This window comes from Castor canadensis, chromosome 9 (genome assembly GCF_047511655.1).
Source record: "Castor canadensis chromosome 9, mCasCan1.hap1v2, whole genome shotgun sequence".
Lineage (NCBI taxonomy): Eukaryota > Metazoa > Chordata > Mammalia > Rodentia > Castoridae > Castor > Castor canadensis.
Window position 1 is genome coordinate 155,322,472 of NC_133394.1, and position 15,157 is coordinate 155,337,628.

The 15,157-nt window shown below is 40.4% G+C and overlaps 1 protein-coding gene across 1 annotated transcript; it reads left to right on the plus strand.

The window, feature by feature from the left end:
• Nucleotides 1–1,532: 1,532 nt before the first annotated feature.
• On the plus strand, nucleotides 1,533–12,793 carry LOC109692633 (uncharacterized). Its single transcript, XM_020173378.2, has 6 exons — nucleotides 1,533–1,729; nucleotides 4,600–4,658; nucleotides 8,777–8,903; nucleotides 9,143–9,235; nucleotides 10,088–10,180; nucleotides 11,246–12,793. The coding sequence occupies exons 2-6, from the start codon at nucleotides 4,602–4,604 to the stop codon at nucleotides 12,649–12,651; spliced, it is 1,776 nt and encodes a 591-aa protein (XP_020028967.2). The 5' UTR covers nucleotides 1,533–1,729; nucleotides 4,600–4,601; the 3' UTR covers nucleotides 12,652–12,793.
• Nucleotides 12,794–15,157: the final 2,364 nt, after the last annotated feature.

The following is a 15,157-nucleotide window of genomic DNA, read 5'->3' on the forward strand; positions in this document are numbered from 1 at the left end:
GCACACATTTTCTCTCAGAAGTGGGATGACATTGAGAGTTTGACTCTCCTTGTCCTCCTCTTCCTGTGAGAAATAATAAACCTTATTTCCTTTTCCTCAAAAGACTGTCTCATTATTTGTAAATGATAAATTGGCATTGAGGTCAGGGGACTGGCTTTCCAGGTACACACAGACCCACCCCCGAACTTCAGTCCCCTACTTAAGCACATTTTTGTATTTGGTTAGCAATAGTGATAGGCAGCAGCCAAGTGATGGCTGCTAGAGAAAGAAAGGAAAAAGTAATTGTAATTAAATTTCCCAACTCCACTAGTCTCCATTAAGATCAATTAACCAGGGACTGCAAATATCACAGGATGTTTTGAAGGCAGCTATTCACCTAAAGCTTAATTCCTTCTTTACTCAAGAGTAATCACCACCTTAAACATCAGCTAGGTCTGGTGCTGGTAGTTTACACAGGATAAAGACCCAGGGACCCAAGAGTTACATCCTTGACATTTGATAGAGCAAAGGTTAGAAATTTCAAACAGAAATTCTCTATTAATTAGAACAGGAACTGGTATTTGACACTGGTAATCTCTCTTATTTAACAAGACAAAGACTCAAACCCAGGAATCCATCCCACGGGCCAAGTGAACTCAAAGATAAAGAGTTCTTCGATAAATACTACAACTGTAATACCTGACTTGTCATTCTTACTCTAGAGAAGACCCACTTTCAGTCTATTGAAAGTATATTCCTCTAATAAGCTTTACTGTGACTTTTATCTTTGCATCTTGCTTGAGTTCTTTTCCTGCCAGACACAAGTACTGAGGTATTTATTATCACTATTTTGTTGTTGTTGTTAACAATAGTGGTGGTGGCCCAGCTCTGAGAAGCCCCTGAGCAGTACCTTTTCCCTAGTTTGCGACAGAAATTAGAAAAGGCAAAGTTCAAGTACATCTCAGAACCAAACCAAACTAGAACCCCCTAAAGATTTGATAGATAGATAGATAGAAATTTTGCGTTTCTGGGGAAATAATGAACAGACTTTGGAAATGTAAATTGACACAAAGATTATGGAGTGCACCTACCGTATAACCCAGATATTTTATTTCAGTGTATATATTACAGCAATATTTCTCTTTGCGGAATATAATTCACTAAGCATCACAAATCAGTTTTGTGGCTGAGAACAAATGTCTTTTGAAAGGTGCGAAGGAGGTTACCATATCAAAAAACTTAAAGCAAAAAGGACATATACCTTTCATGCCTCATGTTAAAAAAAAAAAGAGACGTGTATCTGTAGCCAGAATTATCAGAAGAACTTAAAAGCAAGATTATCTAATGCTCCCCCTACATTCGAATTTCCCAATGGGTTCCAAATCGCCTTAGGCAGTAAACCAGGATTTCCAAGAAGGTCTCCCAACTCAGTCCCCACCAGTGAGACGAGAATCTGGGGCAGCTGGTCTACAGCAGTGGACCCCTGAAACTAGCCTACTTTCTGCTGGACGGCGCGTGGTATTGTGGGAAATGTAGTGTTCCTCTCCCGCACAGAACCATGGCGCGGAACTCTGGGAACGGCTCTTCGTATTCTTCCTGCGCGTGCGCTTCCCGCACGGAAGTTCGGGCTCTTGGGGCTTTCCGACGTTACTCCGAGGGCTCTGGGGCTGGATTTTGCGTCCCTGAAGGCTGGTGCCACAGTGGCAAAGGAGCCCCCGCCACGGCGGACCGTGGGAGTTGAGACGTGCAGGTGCGAGCCGTGGGTTGGGCCGTGCGGGCGCAGCTCTGTGGGTTCCGTGGGTCCGGGTCCAGGGAAGGGACGACTCGGACTGGGTTTCATGATTGCTGTGTCAGAGTCGGTGCTGCGGGGAACCAGTGTTCCTCCAGGTGGAAGAAGCTGGTTTTAGAAGCTCTGCGATCGGGCTGGGGGTTCTGCAGACTGCGAGAGGTAGGAGGCGTGCGTTTACATTCCGGATCCGCCACTAAGGATCCTGCTGTTAACCTACGCGACATTCAGCTTGCTGGTCTGTAAAGTGAGCGCAGTGACAATCCTAGTGAAATCCCTTCCAGTTTCCGGAGAAATTGTGAAGTGTGTGCTGGCCGAGTCTTCTCATGTGGTAGTTGTATTTGGGGGGTTCCGTGATGCCTCTTCAAGTGATGGTTCTGGGTGCCTGCACCGTGCAGCCTGCCTAGTACTCGGGTTTGAGTTTACAGAAATTTATACACGACCTCTTTTCCAAAGACAGTTCTCCTTAGGAGATTGGGGTACTGGATGATGGTCATATAATCTTTGGAATTAAATAGTTGCGGCAAAGTTTGAAGGATGGCGCCACATGAACAGGTATCCCCTCCAGAAGGAACACCCCTGCCCTCCGAACTCTCACTAGCACAAAAGATAGTCAGAAGAGTCAGAGAAAGGGGAAGAGCTGGCTTTCCATGGCCTAAGCAATTATTGGTCCTATTGCCGAGAGTGCACAGGATTCGTTTGGTAATATTTTACCCGAAGCTCTCAACTACAAGGTGCTGTTTGGCAGGTTTGGACCAACTTTTAGGAGCGAGAGGTACGGTGGAGTGAGGGATAGGCCAGGACCTATCAAATGTTACTTACTGGAGGGACCATGAGGCTGTGCCCTGGGGTGCAGGAATACTCTGTCACACCTGAGAGGATCAGTTTTCAGTACTCCATTTTCATTCCTTCAGTAACACCACCCCCCGCTGTTTTTCTGTTATCTGCACTCAAATTTAGCATATTACTAAATGTGACATCTAGAGATGTGCTGATGCTCCCTCTATCCTGATGGCTCTTTCTGGTAATTCAGGAAGGGTTTGCCAGGGTTCTTCTGCCTTATAAGAAAAATGAAAAAAAAAAAAATTTAAGGCCATGTATTTGTAGACCTTAGGTCTCCTGACTTTTTAGCTAGTATTATTCATTCTACCACAATCTAGTAAAAATAATTGTTTTTTTTTCACTTCTCAAGTTCTTTTTGTGAACTGAGATTGTTTTAAAATACCTTACCTTAAACATGCCTCTCCTTTTTTTTAAATCCCTAGCATTTCCTGTGGTTATGTGACTTCAAAGTATTAACACAAGTGTTTTCTAGTTAATGTCATTAATCTGTTCTTTGAAATCATAAATTCTGCAATAAAAGAATGAGCCTATTTTACACTACTTAAAATGGGAAAGACTAGGGGGCAATGTAACTAATGTACAATATAAGCCTAATTGGAATTGCCACTATGAATCTCCCCTGTATAATGAATATATCCTAATAAAAAATTACAAAAAATCGGAAGAAAAAAATGGGAAAGACTGCATACACTTGTGCCCCAAACCAATTTCATAAAATGAAAATAAAATACAGTACAATGCATTCTTTTAAGTACAGATTAGATACTCGTAATCCAAAAGTCTGAATTCCAAAACCTTAAATTTTTTGGATTAGGGATGTTCAATCTGTAAAGTCTATGCCGATATTAAAAGATACAAAACAAAACAAACCTGTGAAATCTATAACACTTCTGGTCCAAGCATTTCAGATATGGGACAGTCAGCCTGTAACACACTCATTTTATGTTTTAAAAAAGTAAAAAGACATGTTTATGATGCCGAAAAACTTAAAATTGATGTGAAAACATTTGCTTTTTAATGATTGATTAGCACTAGCAACCTCACTGAAGTCCATACAGTTAACATTGTAATTTTCATAATGTGTATGTGTGGCTGTGAAGTTAACTTGATTGTATTTTAATACTTTCTCCCTTACATAATTTTGTTTAAAAACATTGAGCTTTTGATGATATCAGAATTTATAGTGTAATGAGCCAACCATACTGGCAAATGCACTTTATTTGTTTGAAGATCTGTGGATCCACATTTTGGGGTGGTTTCAACTAGGCATATTGTGCTAGTGTTGTTTGGGTCACAGGTGAGGCTTTAGTCATCTGGTTCCCTGACTGAGGATGGTTGGTTTAAGATGGGGCCATTCACCTGGCCAGTAATTTATGTTGTCTCTTGACTAGGCCCTGTATCTCTATCAGGATAGCCAGGTTCTTCACAGTATGACTGTGTCCAGGAAGGCTAGTGCCAGTGGACAAGGAAATTTCAAAGTTGTGTTTACATCATATATAGTGATGTCTCAGAATAGGGTACCATAAGAAATATAAATTTTATATGCTTTCCTATATAATTGTGGGTGAAAATGTTGGGTTGCAACATGTAACCATTAAGTTTAAGTGTGCAAAAGCAGGAGGTGTGGTGGAAGTGCTAATAGGAAAATAGTTCATACATTCCTAAGTATATTTCTGTAACATTAGTTTTACTGAAGACATAGTATATCTTCTTTTGTTTAAATTTTTCAATTATTTCTTTGTTGAACATTAATTGTTGGTAATTCAGTAGGAAATATTGACCCTAAAATGAATTATATTTATAATCTGTAGCACCTAATGGACTGTAGGTGCATCTGCCAATAGGGACTATGATGCCCTTGCTTGATTCACAAAAGGCTTTTCCCACAGGAAGGCTTTTTTTCTTTACCAGCCCATTGTAGTGTTTTGAACAGGGAATCTAGAACAAAGAGAGTCCTTTCCTAACTCCACTCTGTTTGCCTCTTGTCCCAGCTATGCTTCCAGATTCTTCTGTGGATTACCAACAGCAACAAAAAATGAATGAATCTCTGGTGAGTTGTTTTTTATTCCTCATTTTGTTTTACATTACATTTTATGAACTTTACAGGGTTTAAGAATTAAGATAGAAAAGTAATATTTAGCCTCTGGGAAATGTACATAAATAAGATAAAGAAGGACTGTAGATATAGCAGATTATAAGACCTTAAAGTCATCTAAGTTGAGTGCAGATTTGTCTCTGGTTTTTCTGATATTATAGAAAAAAGGCAGTCACACTTGATACATGATTCAGCGAAATCTAAGAGGTGACCATGCTAATTTCTCATGGGATGGGATTTGAAGACTTGCTGGAAACAGGTCTGAAATGTCATCTGCATTGGTCACATTTAACTACCTTAATGAAATTTTTCTAGAGTTGCTGAAATAGTGTGATCCTGGACTGCTTTGTATGTTTTGGGAGACTGAGTTGACCATCTATCCTTAAGTAACTATCCTTACATTCCTTTTGGCTCATGTGTACCTCCTGTATGGAGTGTGGCAGATTGCACGAGGTTGTATTTTCTAGCAAATATTTCCACTGCTCATTTGTACTTTAACCCACTCAATGAGGTCTTAATTCATTTTTCCAAAAGCCCACCAGTAACCTAAATTATAGTCAAACTCAATGACTGCTGCTGTCTAGTCTTTGCCTTGAAACTTCTACTGTATTTGATGATACTATGATCTTCATGAAAATCCTCCTCTGTTCTTTTCTACTGTGGCCTTCCATGATTTCTTCTTTATTTCCCTTAATTTTTCTGTGTCTTTTTCCTTCCAAGAGCTCCATCTGAGGCCCCATTTTTTTGTTTAGTTTACCTTGGCTGATGTAGCCCTCTGATTTGATGTATCTGTTTCTCTTCAACTTAGATCTCGTTCAGATTTTGGACCAGAGGTTTAACTTCCTGTTGACTGTTTCTTTACAGCTATCTCAAAGGCATTTCAAACTCCACAAATCCAAAATGAGAGTGACATCTTATCCCTTACATAGGAAAATTTCTAACTTCTAGCCAGTGACCCACAGTGACAAAACAGAATTTCTCCCAGCTCTTCCCTTTTTTCAGGTCTAACCCTATTCTGATGTGGTACCACTTTTGTTTTTTATTCTCACTTTATTCTAGTATCTGCATCCAGTGCTATATATGGAGAGGAACTTATGGCACTCACAAACAAATACAGTAGCTTGATTTATTACATTTGCAATACCACTCTTGGCAAAACCTGTAGGACGTTTGCTTTCTTGTAGCATTTGATCCCTTAGGAACTGTGCTTCTAGTCAGCATGTTTGGTTATGTCCTTCAGAGTCTACTGGGGGAAAGCATTCAGGAGTAACTGGACATGTTTGAACAAGGGCAATGAAAAGATGTACAAAGAATAAAAACAAAATACCAGATTTTAATGATTTGTGCCTTTTGCCTGTAAGCATGGCAGTTATTCTATTTGTAGTTCTTATTGTGCACTTGTATGTTTTCAGCTAAAAAACGATTTATCATGTTTTCAAACTCTTTTAAATTATAATTAGTTCTTTTGCTATTTCAACTAACCACTTAAAATTAATAGGTAAAATAGAACATAGATAAATACATCAGTTATATGTATGATAAAATTTGTGTAATGGAGGGAGCTTTTTCTCTCACTCCCTTGTTGGAGCGAGCTTTTCCTCACTCCTGGTTATTACCTAATCTAACTGGGGCCTAACTGGGGGCGACTGGAGATTCAGAAAAGACACAGGATAGACAGACAGACAGAAAGAAAGTGGGATCAGGACCCACCATGTTTCTAAAGTCTTCTTTAAAATCTCTTTCCTTAGACTCACTCTGTCCCATGTTTTCTCTTATCTGTTAAAGTCTTTGCCTCCACGCTTGCATTGTCCTATGTTCTCTCTTTAGCTTTCTTAAAGCCTCAGTGCTCAGACTTGCAAACAACTTTTTAAAGAAGCCACATAAGTTTGGTATCATCCTCCTGTGTCATGTCTCTGTTTTTATGAATGGTTTCTGTGGTCACAGATTGTGTTGATATTTATTTCCTCTCCATTTGAGCTTTTCATTATTAGTTTTTGCATAATGTATCTTCTCCCATCCCTTTGCCTCAATCCGTGTCTTTGTATTTTATTTTAGCGTGTTTGTCTCCAGAGTGTCTTTTGTGAATAGCATATTGTTTAGTCTTTTTTTTCTTTTGTCAAGACAGCAGTCACTGCCTTTGAGTATTTACTCTATTTACATTAAACTATTGATGTGACTTGATTTAGGACTACCATTTTGCTACCTATTTTCTATTTCTGTCATCTGATTTTTTCTTTTTCCAATCTTCCTTTGGGTTAACCAGATATTTCTAGTATAGTTATGTCTGGTTATACACAAGGGATGGTACCAGGAACCCTCACAGATACCACAGTCCTATAGATGCTCAAGTTCTTTATACAAAATGGTGCATTATTTTTATATAATGTAGATACATGCTCCCATACATGTTGAATCATCTTTAAATTGTTAGATCTGATGCAATTTAAATGCTATGTAAATAGTTGGTATACTGCATTGTTCAGGGAATAATGACAATTTTTAAGTCTGTACATATTCAGTACAGGGACCATATTTTTCCAATAATTTTTGATCCATAAGTAAGTTTGAATCTGTGGATTCAGACCCATGAATATGTAATTCTTTGAAAAGTTTGTTAAGATTATGTGTGAGCCCTAATCTGGTCATTATGAGTCACCTATATATTGTAATTTTTTGGTTTAAACAATTATATTTTCAATAGATTAACTGAAGGAAAAGTTAAATATAGTCCTTTATGCTTACCTACAGAGTTACCATTTCTGTGATCCTAATTCTGGCTGCACATCCAGTTAGTATCTCTTGTCATTCTCTTTGACCCTGAAGAACTTTCTGTAACACTCTTGAAGTACGGGTGTGCTAGTGAGGAATTGTCTTCATTTGAAAGCATCTTTAATCCACATGATTTTTAGAATACATCCTCAGGACAAAGGATTGTGAATTGAATGATACATCCTTTTAGCACTTTAAAGATGCCTTTCTATTTTGTGATGAAGAGTCAGCATTTATGCCCAGCATGGAGAATTGGCCATACTTCATCTGTGGTGGTGTGGTGTCCAGCATGGGAGTCAAAAGCTTCCATTGTACACCTCTGCAAATTGGTACCAAATTATGTTTCTGCCACTTTCTTTATTTATTTCCCCCCTTTTTATGGGATGACTTCCCTCTTCTTTATTCTTATTTTTCTATGTCCTACTGTAGGTGATTATGTCTTCTTGCCCTCTGACTGTCTTTTAAGCCCTTCCCTATTCCCCTTCAGTCCTTCTAGGAGATACTGTTAAAATGCAAATCTTGTCAAGAAACTTACTTTTTATTTGCCTCTTATTATCTGTACCCTGTATTTTAGGATATGAGTGATGTTTGCTTTTATATTCACACTAGTAGTTCCTTAGTATGTAGGAGGGAAATGTAAGGATGCCTATGAACATACTTTAATGTGTAGGTGCTTTACCACAACAGTGAGCACATGAGTCTTTATTGTTGAAGTTAAATCATATTAAAGTCTGACATCAGTCCTTAATCAGCTGCTTGACTACTACCTTTAACACTTACCTGAACACAGTGCTCTTTGTAGGTCTGTTAATGGGTGTGTTCCTTGTGATTTCATGACTATAGCCTAGTATTCACATAGAGGATCTAAACAGGCTTTGCAGTGAAGCACAACTTGCTAACACAGGAAAAAATATTTTTTCCTACTTTCTGTTACCCTGATTTACAGTGAACTTGTATGGAAATGAGATTACCATACTATTTCAGAACATATTTATAATTAATGTTGTCATGCCAGATCATTAGCTGCTTAGAGGAGAATTTTTTTTAATGTCTCTATCCTGAGCACCAGAGATATTTGCTGATCTATAAAGGAAATTTTGTCATGGTATTTTAGTAATTAACAAATTAGTACAGAGGCAGGTTATTTTTACTGTTGTCTTTCTTTTTCCCACCCTGTAGCGTACAAAACAAGCTCCATCTTATGTAAGACACAAACACATAGAAGAATGAATTGCCAGAATTCGTGTTGTGTTCTCATGACTCAGGGATAATGACTTGGGTTAAAAAGAAATGTGCTGTTACAGGGGTTGGTGTCATTTGAGGACGTGGCTGTGGACTTCAGCTGGGAGGAGTGGCAGGACCTGGATGATGCTCAGAGGACCCTGTACAGGGATGTAATGCTGGAGACCTACTGCAGCTTGGTGTCCTTGGGTGAGCAAAAGTCATAGTAGTAACTCCTAGGAGCAAGTGCTTTCTTCTTAGTAGGTATATGAACTCTTAGCAGTTCAATGCTATTTAGATGTAAGATTCCAGTCCATGAAGAGTGTGTTACCTCTCTCTAATAAAAGGTTCAAATTAGTTGCACAGCTCTGTAAGCCATACTTTTGTCATTCTTCAAATGACCTGAGTTAGCAGTTTGGCAAAAGTCCTATGCCATTTCCCATCAACAGGGCATTGTGTTCCCAAACTTGAAGCAATCATCAAGTTGGAACAAGGAGCAGAACCATGGATGGGTGAAGAACCTCAAGACCAGAGCCTTGTAGGTGAGTCGGCATGTCTGCACAGGGAGGCTGGGAAGAGCAGAGCCAAGCTGGTATGGGCCTTATTGAGCTGTTCTCAGCAGTGTTCCCAGCCCTTACACCTGAGGACAGCTGCTCTCATGCAGTGCATATCTGCTTTATGCAGTCTCCATAGTGGCTCTTGTGTAAATCCACCTGCCCTACATTTTCTTAGATGTTCTAAGACTCCATTCACTCTGGCTCTTCGAATTTCTGCTTGGTTTGTTTCTCTAAGTTTTTAGTTTCCTGTTTTTCTTCCATTCTTGAGGACTGTCCCCTCTGCCCCCTGCCAGATGTTTAGTCACTTCTTTCAGTATTTCAGCAATTCATGGGTGCTAGTGTTTTTGTTGTTGTGGGGAGAGGAAAATAATCAAGCAAATTATCTCCTTTTAGAGCACTTAAATTCTTTTGAGAGAGAAACCCAAATATATGTAGTTGTGAGATAAGAGCCACAAAGAATGTTTAGCCTGGATGAGATAGAAGAAAAATGGGGTGTTAATTTAGGGAGGCATATGAGGGGAGGTAGTTTTAGAGAGATTATTGCTTATTTTGGGATAGCTTAATTTTGAGGTCATGAGTCCCCAAGTTTGACATATAATACATAGGTGGATATGCAACCTAGAATGTAGTGTGCATCACTGTTGGAGATATGACTTTTGAAATCAGTAGTTTATAGTTGGTATTTAAAATCAAAAGCTGATCTTTATAGAGAAGCTCACCTATGGGGCTGTTGAGAAATGAGAAAATAGGTATAGGAGTAGCCTTGTGCACCAAGATGTCTGAGACCAGGAGGATCCAGCATAGGCAGAAATGTCCTATGCCATCTCCCATTAACAGGACACCGTGTTCCCAAACCTGAGGGGTTCATCAAGCTGGAGCAAGGAACAGAGCCGTGGATGGGAGAAGAACCCCCAGATCAGAGCCTTGTAGGTGAGTCAGTATATCCTGGATGGGGAGATTGGGAAGAGTAGAGCTTAGCTGGTAGGGACCATGTTGAGTTGTTCTCAAGAATGTCCCCAACTCCTAGGAGTTCTGGACATGGCAGGAGAAGTAGGAGGTCTTGGGTCTGAAGGCCAAGTGAACCAAGGGCTGTTATGTTGGCATTCATATTTTTATGAGTGGAATTTCAGATTAGCATTTCCCCCTTTTCTTTGTGGAAATCATTCTGAAACAACAAAGATAATGAGAAATGTACAGGAGACTTCATTTTTTATGAAACTAGGAGTTGGCTGAAATGACAGTGCACAAAGTAAAAACATTAGGAGTCATTAAGCATGTGTGCATGCTTAGACCAGCAGGGTAGTGGCCTGAGGTGGTGAGTTGGTGTCTCCTGTGCCTGTTGTGGTTCTGAGAAGCAGGAGTGTCAGGTTAGAGTAGGAATTTGGAAGACACTGTCTTCCTCTAGGATGGAGAAGAAGGGACTTGAAAACCCCCACAGATACCTATAGTCATTCCCAGGGATAAATGAGGACTGAACAAATGCAGGTGCAAATCCTGATACTCAGGAACTGTTCCTGTTTAGGTGACAGAGAAAGTGCCCTATTATGTCTACCTTGTTGGCTCTGATCTTGGAAAATCTTTAAATCTTTCTGTCTTGTAAGCTAAAGGTTGAGAAGAGAAGCAGCACAAAATACCCACAGTTAAGAAAACAAAGAAATGAAACAAACAAAAAACGGAGAAAAAGAACAAGGAAAATGGTAGATGAGAAGTACTTGACAGGTTGCAGTTGAGTATTTTGACTAAATGTTGTCTTAGATTATTAAAAGAGGAAGAAAAATGTAGGCAGAGAAAAATGTGATTTAACATCATAAAATTTTTTCAGTATTGTTACATTAACCTTGTTAGGGAAAAAAGCATGTAGTTATCATAAATCAGCATCTGTTATTGATACTTTAAAATCCTCAGTAGCTATGATGGAAAGAAATGTCTGCCTTTACATGAGCATTACAAAGATGTGGTTCATTTAAAAAAAATTTTTTTTGTTAATCATTTCAGATGTCCGGCAAGTGGATAAACTGATTGAGAATTGCCAGGAAAGTCCAGACAGACATCTGTGGCAAGTTGTAATCACCAACGGTAACACAGCAGAGCAGAGAGTTGGATTAGGAAGAACTTTTAATATGAGCTCAAACCATATTTCAAAGCTGATTTTGAACAATGGGAACTACTTAGGAATGAGAAGTGAAGAGTTTATTGTGTATCAGAATATGCTTCTCTCTAGTAAGCCTGATGAGAGGTTTCCTGGAGAGAAGTCTGGTGCCTGTCATGTTGCTGGGAAACCTCTCAGATATCCTGAACATTTTAGTGAGCATCATGATAGTCAGTCTGGGCAGCAGAATTTTGAATATGATGCAGAAAGGAAAGCATTTAACACAGAGACAATATTCTTTATACATAAGAGGGTTCCCATTAGAGAGCCGTCCTATGACAAGTCTGCTCTCATTGTCCAAGAGATAACTCAGGTAGGGAGAAAAACTTCTGAATGTAATGTGTGTGGGAAAACATTCTATGTAAAGCATATCTTCACTGAACAGAAAATGCTTGTAGGAGAGAACCCTTATACATGTAGTGAATGTGAGAAATCCTTTAAGAAAGAATACCTTGCAAAACTTCAGAGGAAATATACAGAGGAGAAGCCCTACGAGTATATCACATATACAAAGTCTTTGTGTCAGCAGTCAGACCTCACTTTACTACCTAGAACTCACATAGGTGAGAAACCCCACGAATGTAATGAATGTAGGAAATCTTTCTACCGCAAATCAGACCTCACTGTTCATCAGAGGACTCATACAGGAGAGAAACCCTATGAATGTAACGAATGTAGGAAATCTTTCAACCAGAAGTCAAACCTCAGCAGGCATCAGAGAATTCACACAGGAGAGAAACCTTACGAATGTAACAAATGTGGGAAGTCTTTCAACCAGAAGTCAGACCTCATTTTACATCAGAGGACTCACACAGGAGAAAAACCATATGAATGTGATGAATGTGGGAAATCTTTCTACAAGAAGTCAGACCTCACTGTACATCAGAGAAAACACACAGGAGAGAAACCCTATGAATGCCATGAATGTAGGAAAACATTCTATCAGAAATCAAAACTCACCGTACATCAACGAACTCACACAGGAGAGAAACCCTATGAATGCAATGAATGTGGGAAGTCTTTCTACCAGAAGTCTGACCTCACTGTACATCAGAGAACCCACACAGGAGAGAAACCCTATGAATGTAACAGATGTAGAAAATCCTTCTACCAGAAGTCAGTCCTCACTGTGCATCAGAGAACACACACAGGAGAGAAACCCTATGAATGCAATGAATGTAGAAAAACCTTTTGCCAGAAGTCACACCTCAGCAGGCATCAGAGAACTCAACACAAAGTAGAAACCCTGTGAATGTAAAGAATGTAGGATCTTTCAGCCAAAAGTCAAATCTCAGCAGGCATCAGAGAACTCACACCGTAGAGGAACCCCATAAATTGAGGAAAACATTTTATCCAAAATCACATCTCACAGAACATCAGAGAATTTACAGAGAAATCCTGCATGACAAAGATGGTCTATGTGTTCTCTAAAATCCACTCTTGGCATACACTGAGTCCACACTTCTCAGCCTCTCACTCTCTTTGGTTGGGATTGTGTACCTGAAAATTGTCCACAGGATATGGACACAGTGATGGACATTATTTCAGGCCTGGCAACAGATGACCAGAAATACCTTCTTATTTCTTATGCCCTTTGGGAGGGACTGAGGTCAGATTTCCCCCAAGTGGCCTTTGGAGTTACAGATGGGAGAAGGTTCCCATATACCCGCCAAGGAATTCATTGAGGAGAGCAAGGTCTTCCCACTGCAACCTTGAAATCTCTTTTGTACTTGACATTAGTGAGAAATAAATATTCATTGTTAAGCTATTGCATGTGTGACCTGTTTGCATTATAATAGAAACATCCCAATGTTTTGTTTTTGAATGTGGAAAATCTGAGAGAAGGTACTGTTGGGATATTCAAGCAGGGAAATGGGATACCAAGGGTTTTCAGGAAGCAATATTAGTGGCTCAGCAGATTCTCATGCAAAGGTTGAGCCCTGAGAACAAAGGGGCCTTTTGTTATATACCCTTACAAGCAGGTTACAAAAGCAAGAAGCAAAGTTTAGCCCATATATGGTCTCATGCATCTCTATTGGCTACTTTACCCTCAATGCTATGTGACCTTCCTCCTGTTCATATTCTTTAAGTTTTATCTCTCTGTCATGCTGTCCCCTCCTCCCTGCTACATTATCCCCACCTTTGATGCTTGGGCCACCTAGAGTCAAAGAGCATCATCCTGATTCAGGGGTTTGTGTTTCTATAGCATCATTACATGGGGGTCTTGTTTTCCTTTTTGCAGTGACCTCCATAATGGTCCTGATTGATGCAATACCAAGGGAACCAAGCAAGGCAGTATTAAACGTGCTCCTGAGGCAAGAATCATTGCTCCTATCAGGGTCTTGAATCTACCAGTGCAGAGAAGCATCCTCCAAACAGGTTTATTGGGATCCCATCCTCTCCAAATTTGGACAGGGACATGGTCAGTCTTTCTCATCCTGTCTGTGATTTTCTCTATGACCTTTTGTTTATCATCAATCTGTAGACAGATGTTATTTAGATTGAACTTTCTACCTCCCCTGGGGGCAAGTAAATTGTCCAAGGCTAGGGGGTTTTAGTATATTACATTGCAGACCTTTGTGTGCTGTTTGGCTGGTAGGTCAAAGACTTGCAGTTTCAGTAGATGATTTCAACTAGCACGTGGAGATGAATGATGTGGTTGAGCATATAAATTGGGGTTAGGGTTAGGGTTCGGGTTAGGGTTCGGGTTAGGGTTAGGGTTAGGGTTAGGGTTAGGTTAGGGTTCGGGTTAGGGTTAGGGTTAGGGTTAGGGTTAGGGTTAGGGTTCGGGTTAGGGTTAGGGTTAGGGTTAGGGTTAGGGTTAGGGTTAGGGTTAGGGTTAGGGTTAGGGTTAGGGTTAGGGTTAGGGTTAGGGTTAGGGTTAGGGTTAGGGTTAGGGTTAGGGTTAGGGTTAGGGTTAGGGTTAGGGTTAGGGTTAGGGTTAGGGTTAGGGTTAGGGTTAGGGTTTAGGGTTAGGGTTAGGGTTAGGGTTAGGGTTAGGGTTAGGGTTAGGGTTAGGGTTTAGGGTTAGGGTTAGGGTTAGGGTTAGGGTTAGGGTTAGGGTTAGGGTTAGGGTTAGGGTTAGGGTTAGGGTTAGGGTTAGGGTTAGGGTTAGGGTTAGGGTTAGGGTTAGGGTTAGGGTTAGGGTTTAGGGTTAGGGTTAGGGTTAGGGTTAGGGTTAGGGTTAGGGTTAGGGTTAGGGTTAGGGTTAGGGTTAGGGTTAGGGTTAGGGTTAGGGTTAGGGTTAGGGTTAGGGTTAGGGTTAGGGTTAGGGTTAGGGTTAGGGTTAGGGGTTAGGGTTAGGGTTAGGGTTAGGGTTAGGGTTAGGGTTAGGGTTAGGGTTAGGGTTAGGGTTAGGGTTAGGGTTAGGGTTAGGGTTAGGGTTAGGGTTAGGGTTAGGGTTAGGTTAGGGTTAGGGTTAGGGTTAGGGTTAGGGTTAGGGTTAGGGTTAGGGTTAGGGTTAGGGTTAGGGTTAGGGTTAGGGTTAGGGTTAGGGTTAGGGTTAGGGTTAGGGTTAGGGTTAGGGTTAGGGTTAGGGTTAGGGTTAGGGTTAGGGTTAGGGTTAGGGTTAGGGTTAGGGTTAGGGTTAGGGTTAGGGTTAGGGTTAGGGTTAGGGTAGGGTTAGGGTTAGGGTTAGGGTTAGGGTTAGGGTTAGGGTTAGGGTTAGGGTTAGGGTTAAGCTAGGGTTAGTGTTAACAGGCTAGGGTTAGGGGCTCCCAGGCTAGGGTTAGTGTTCGCAGGCTAGGGTTAGGGCTTAG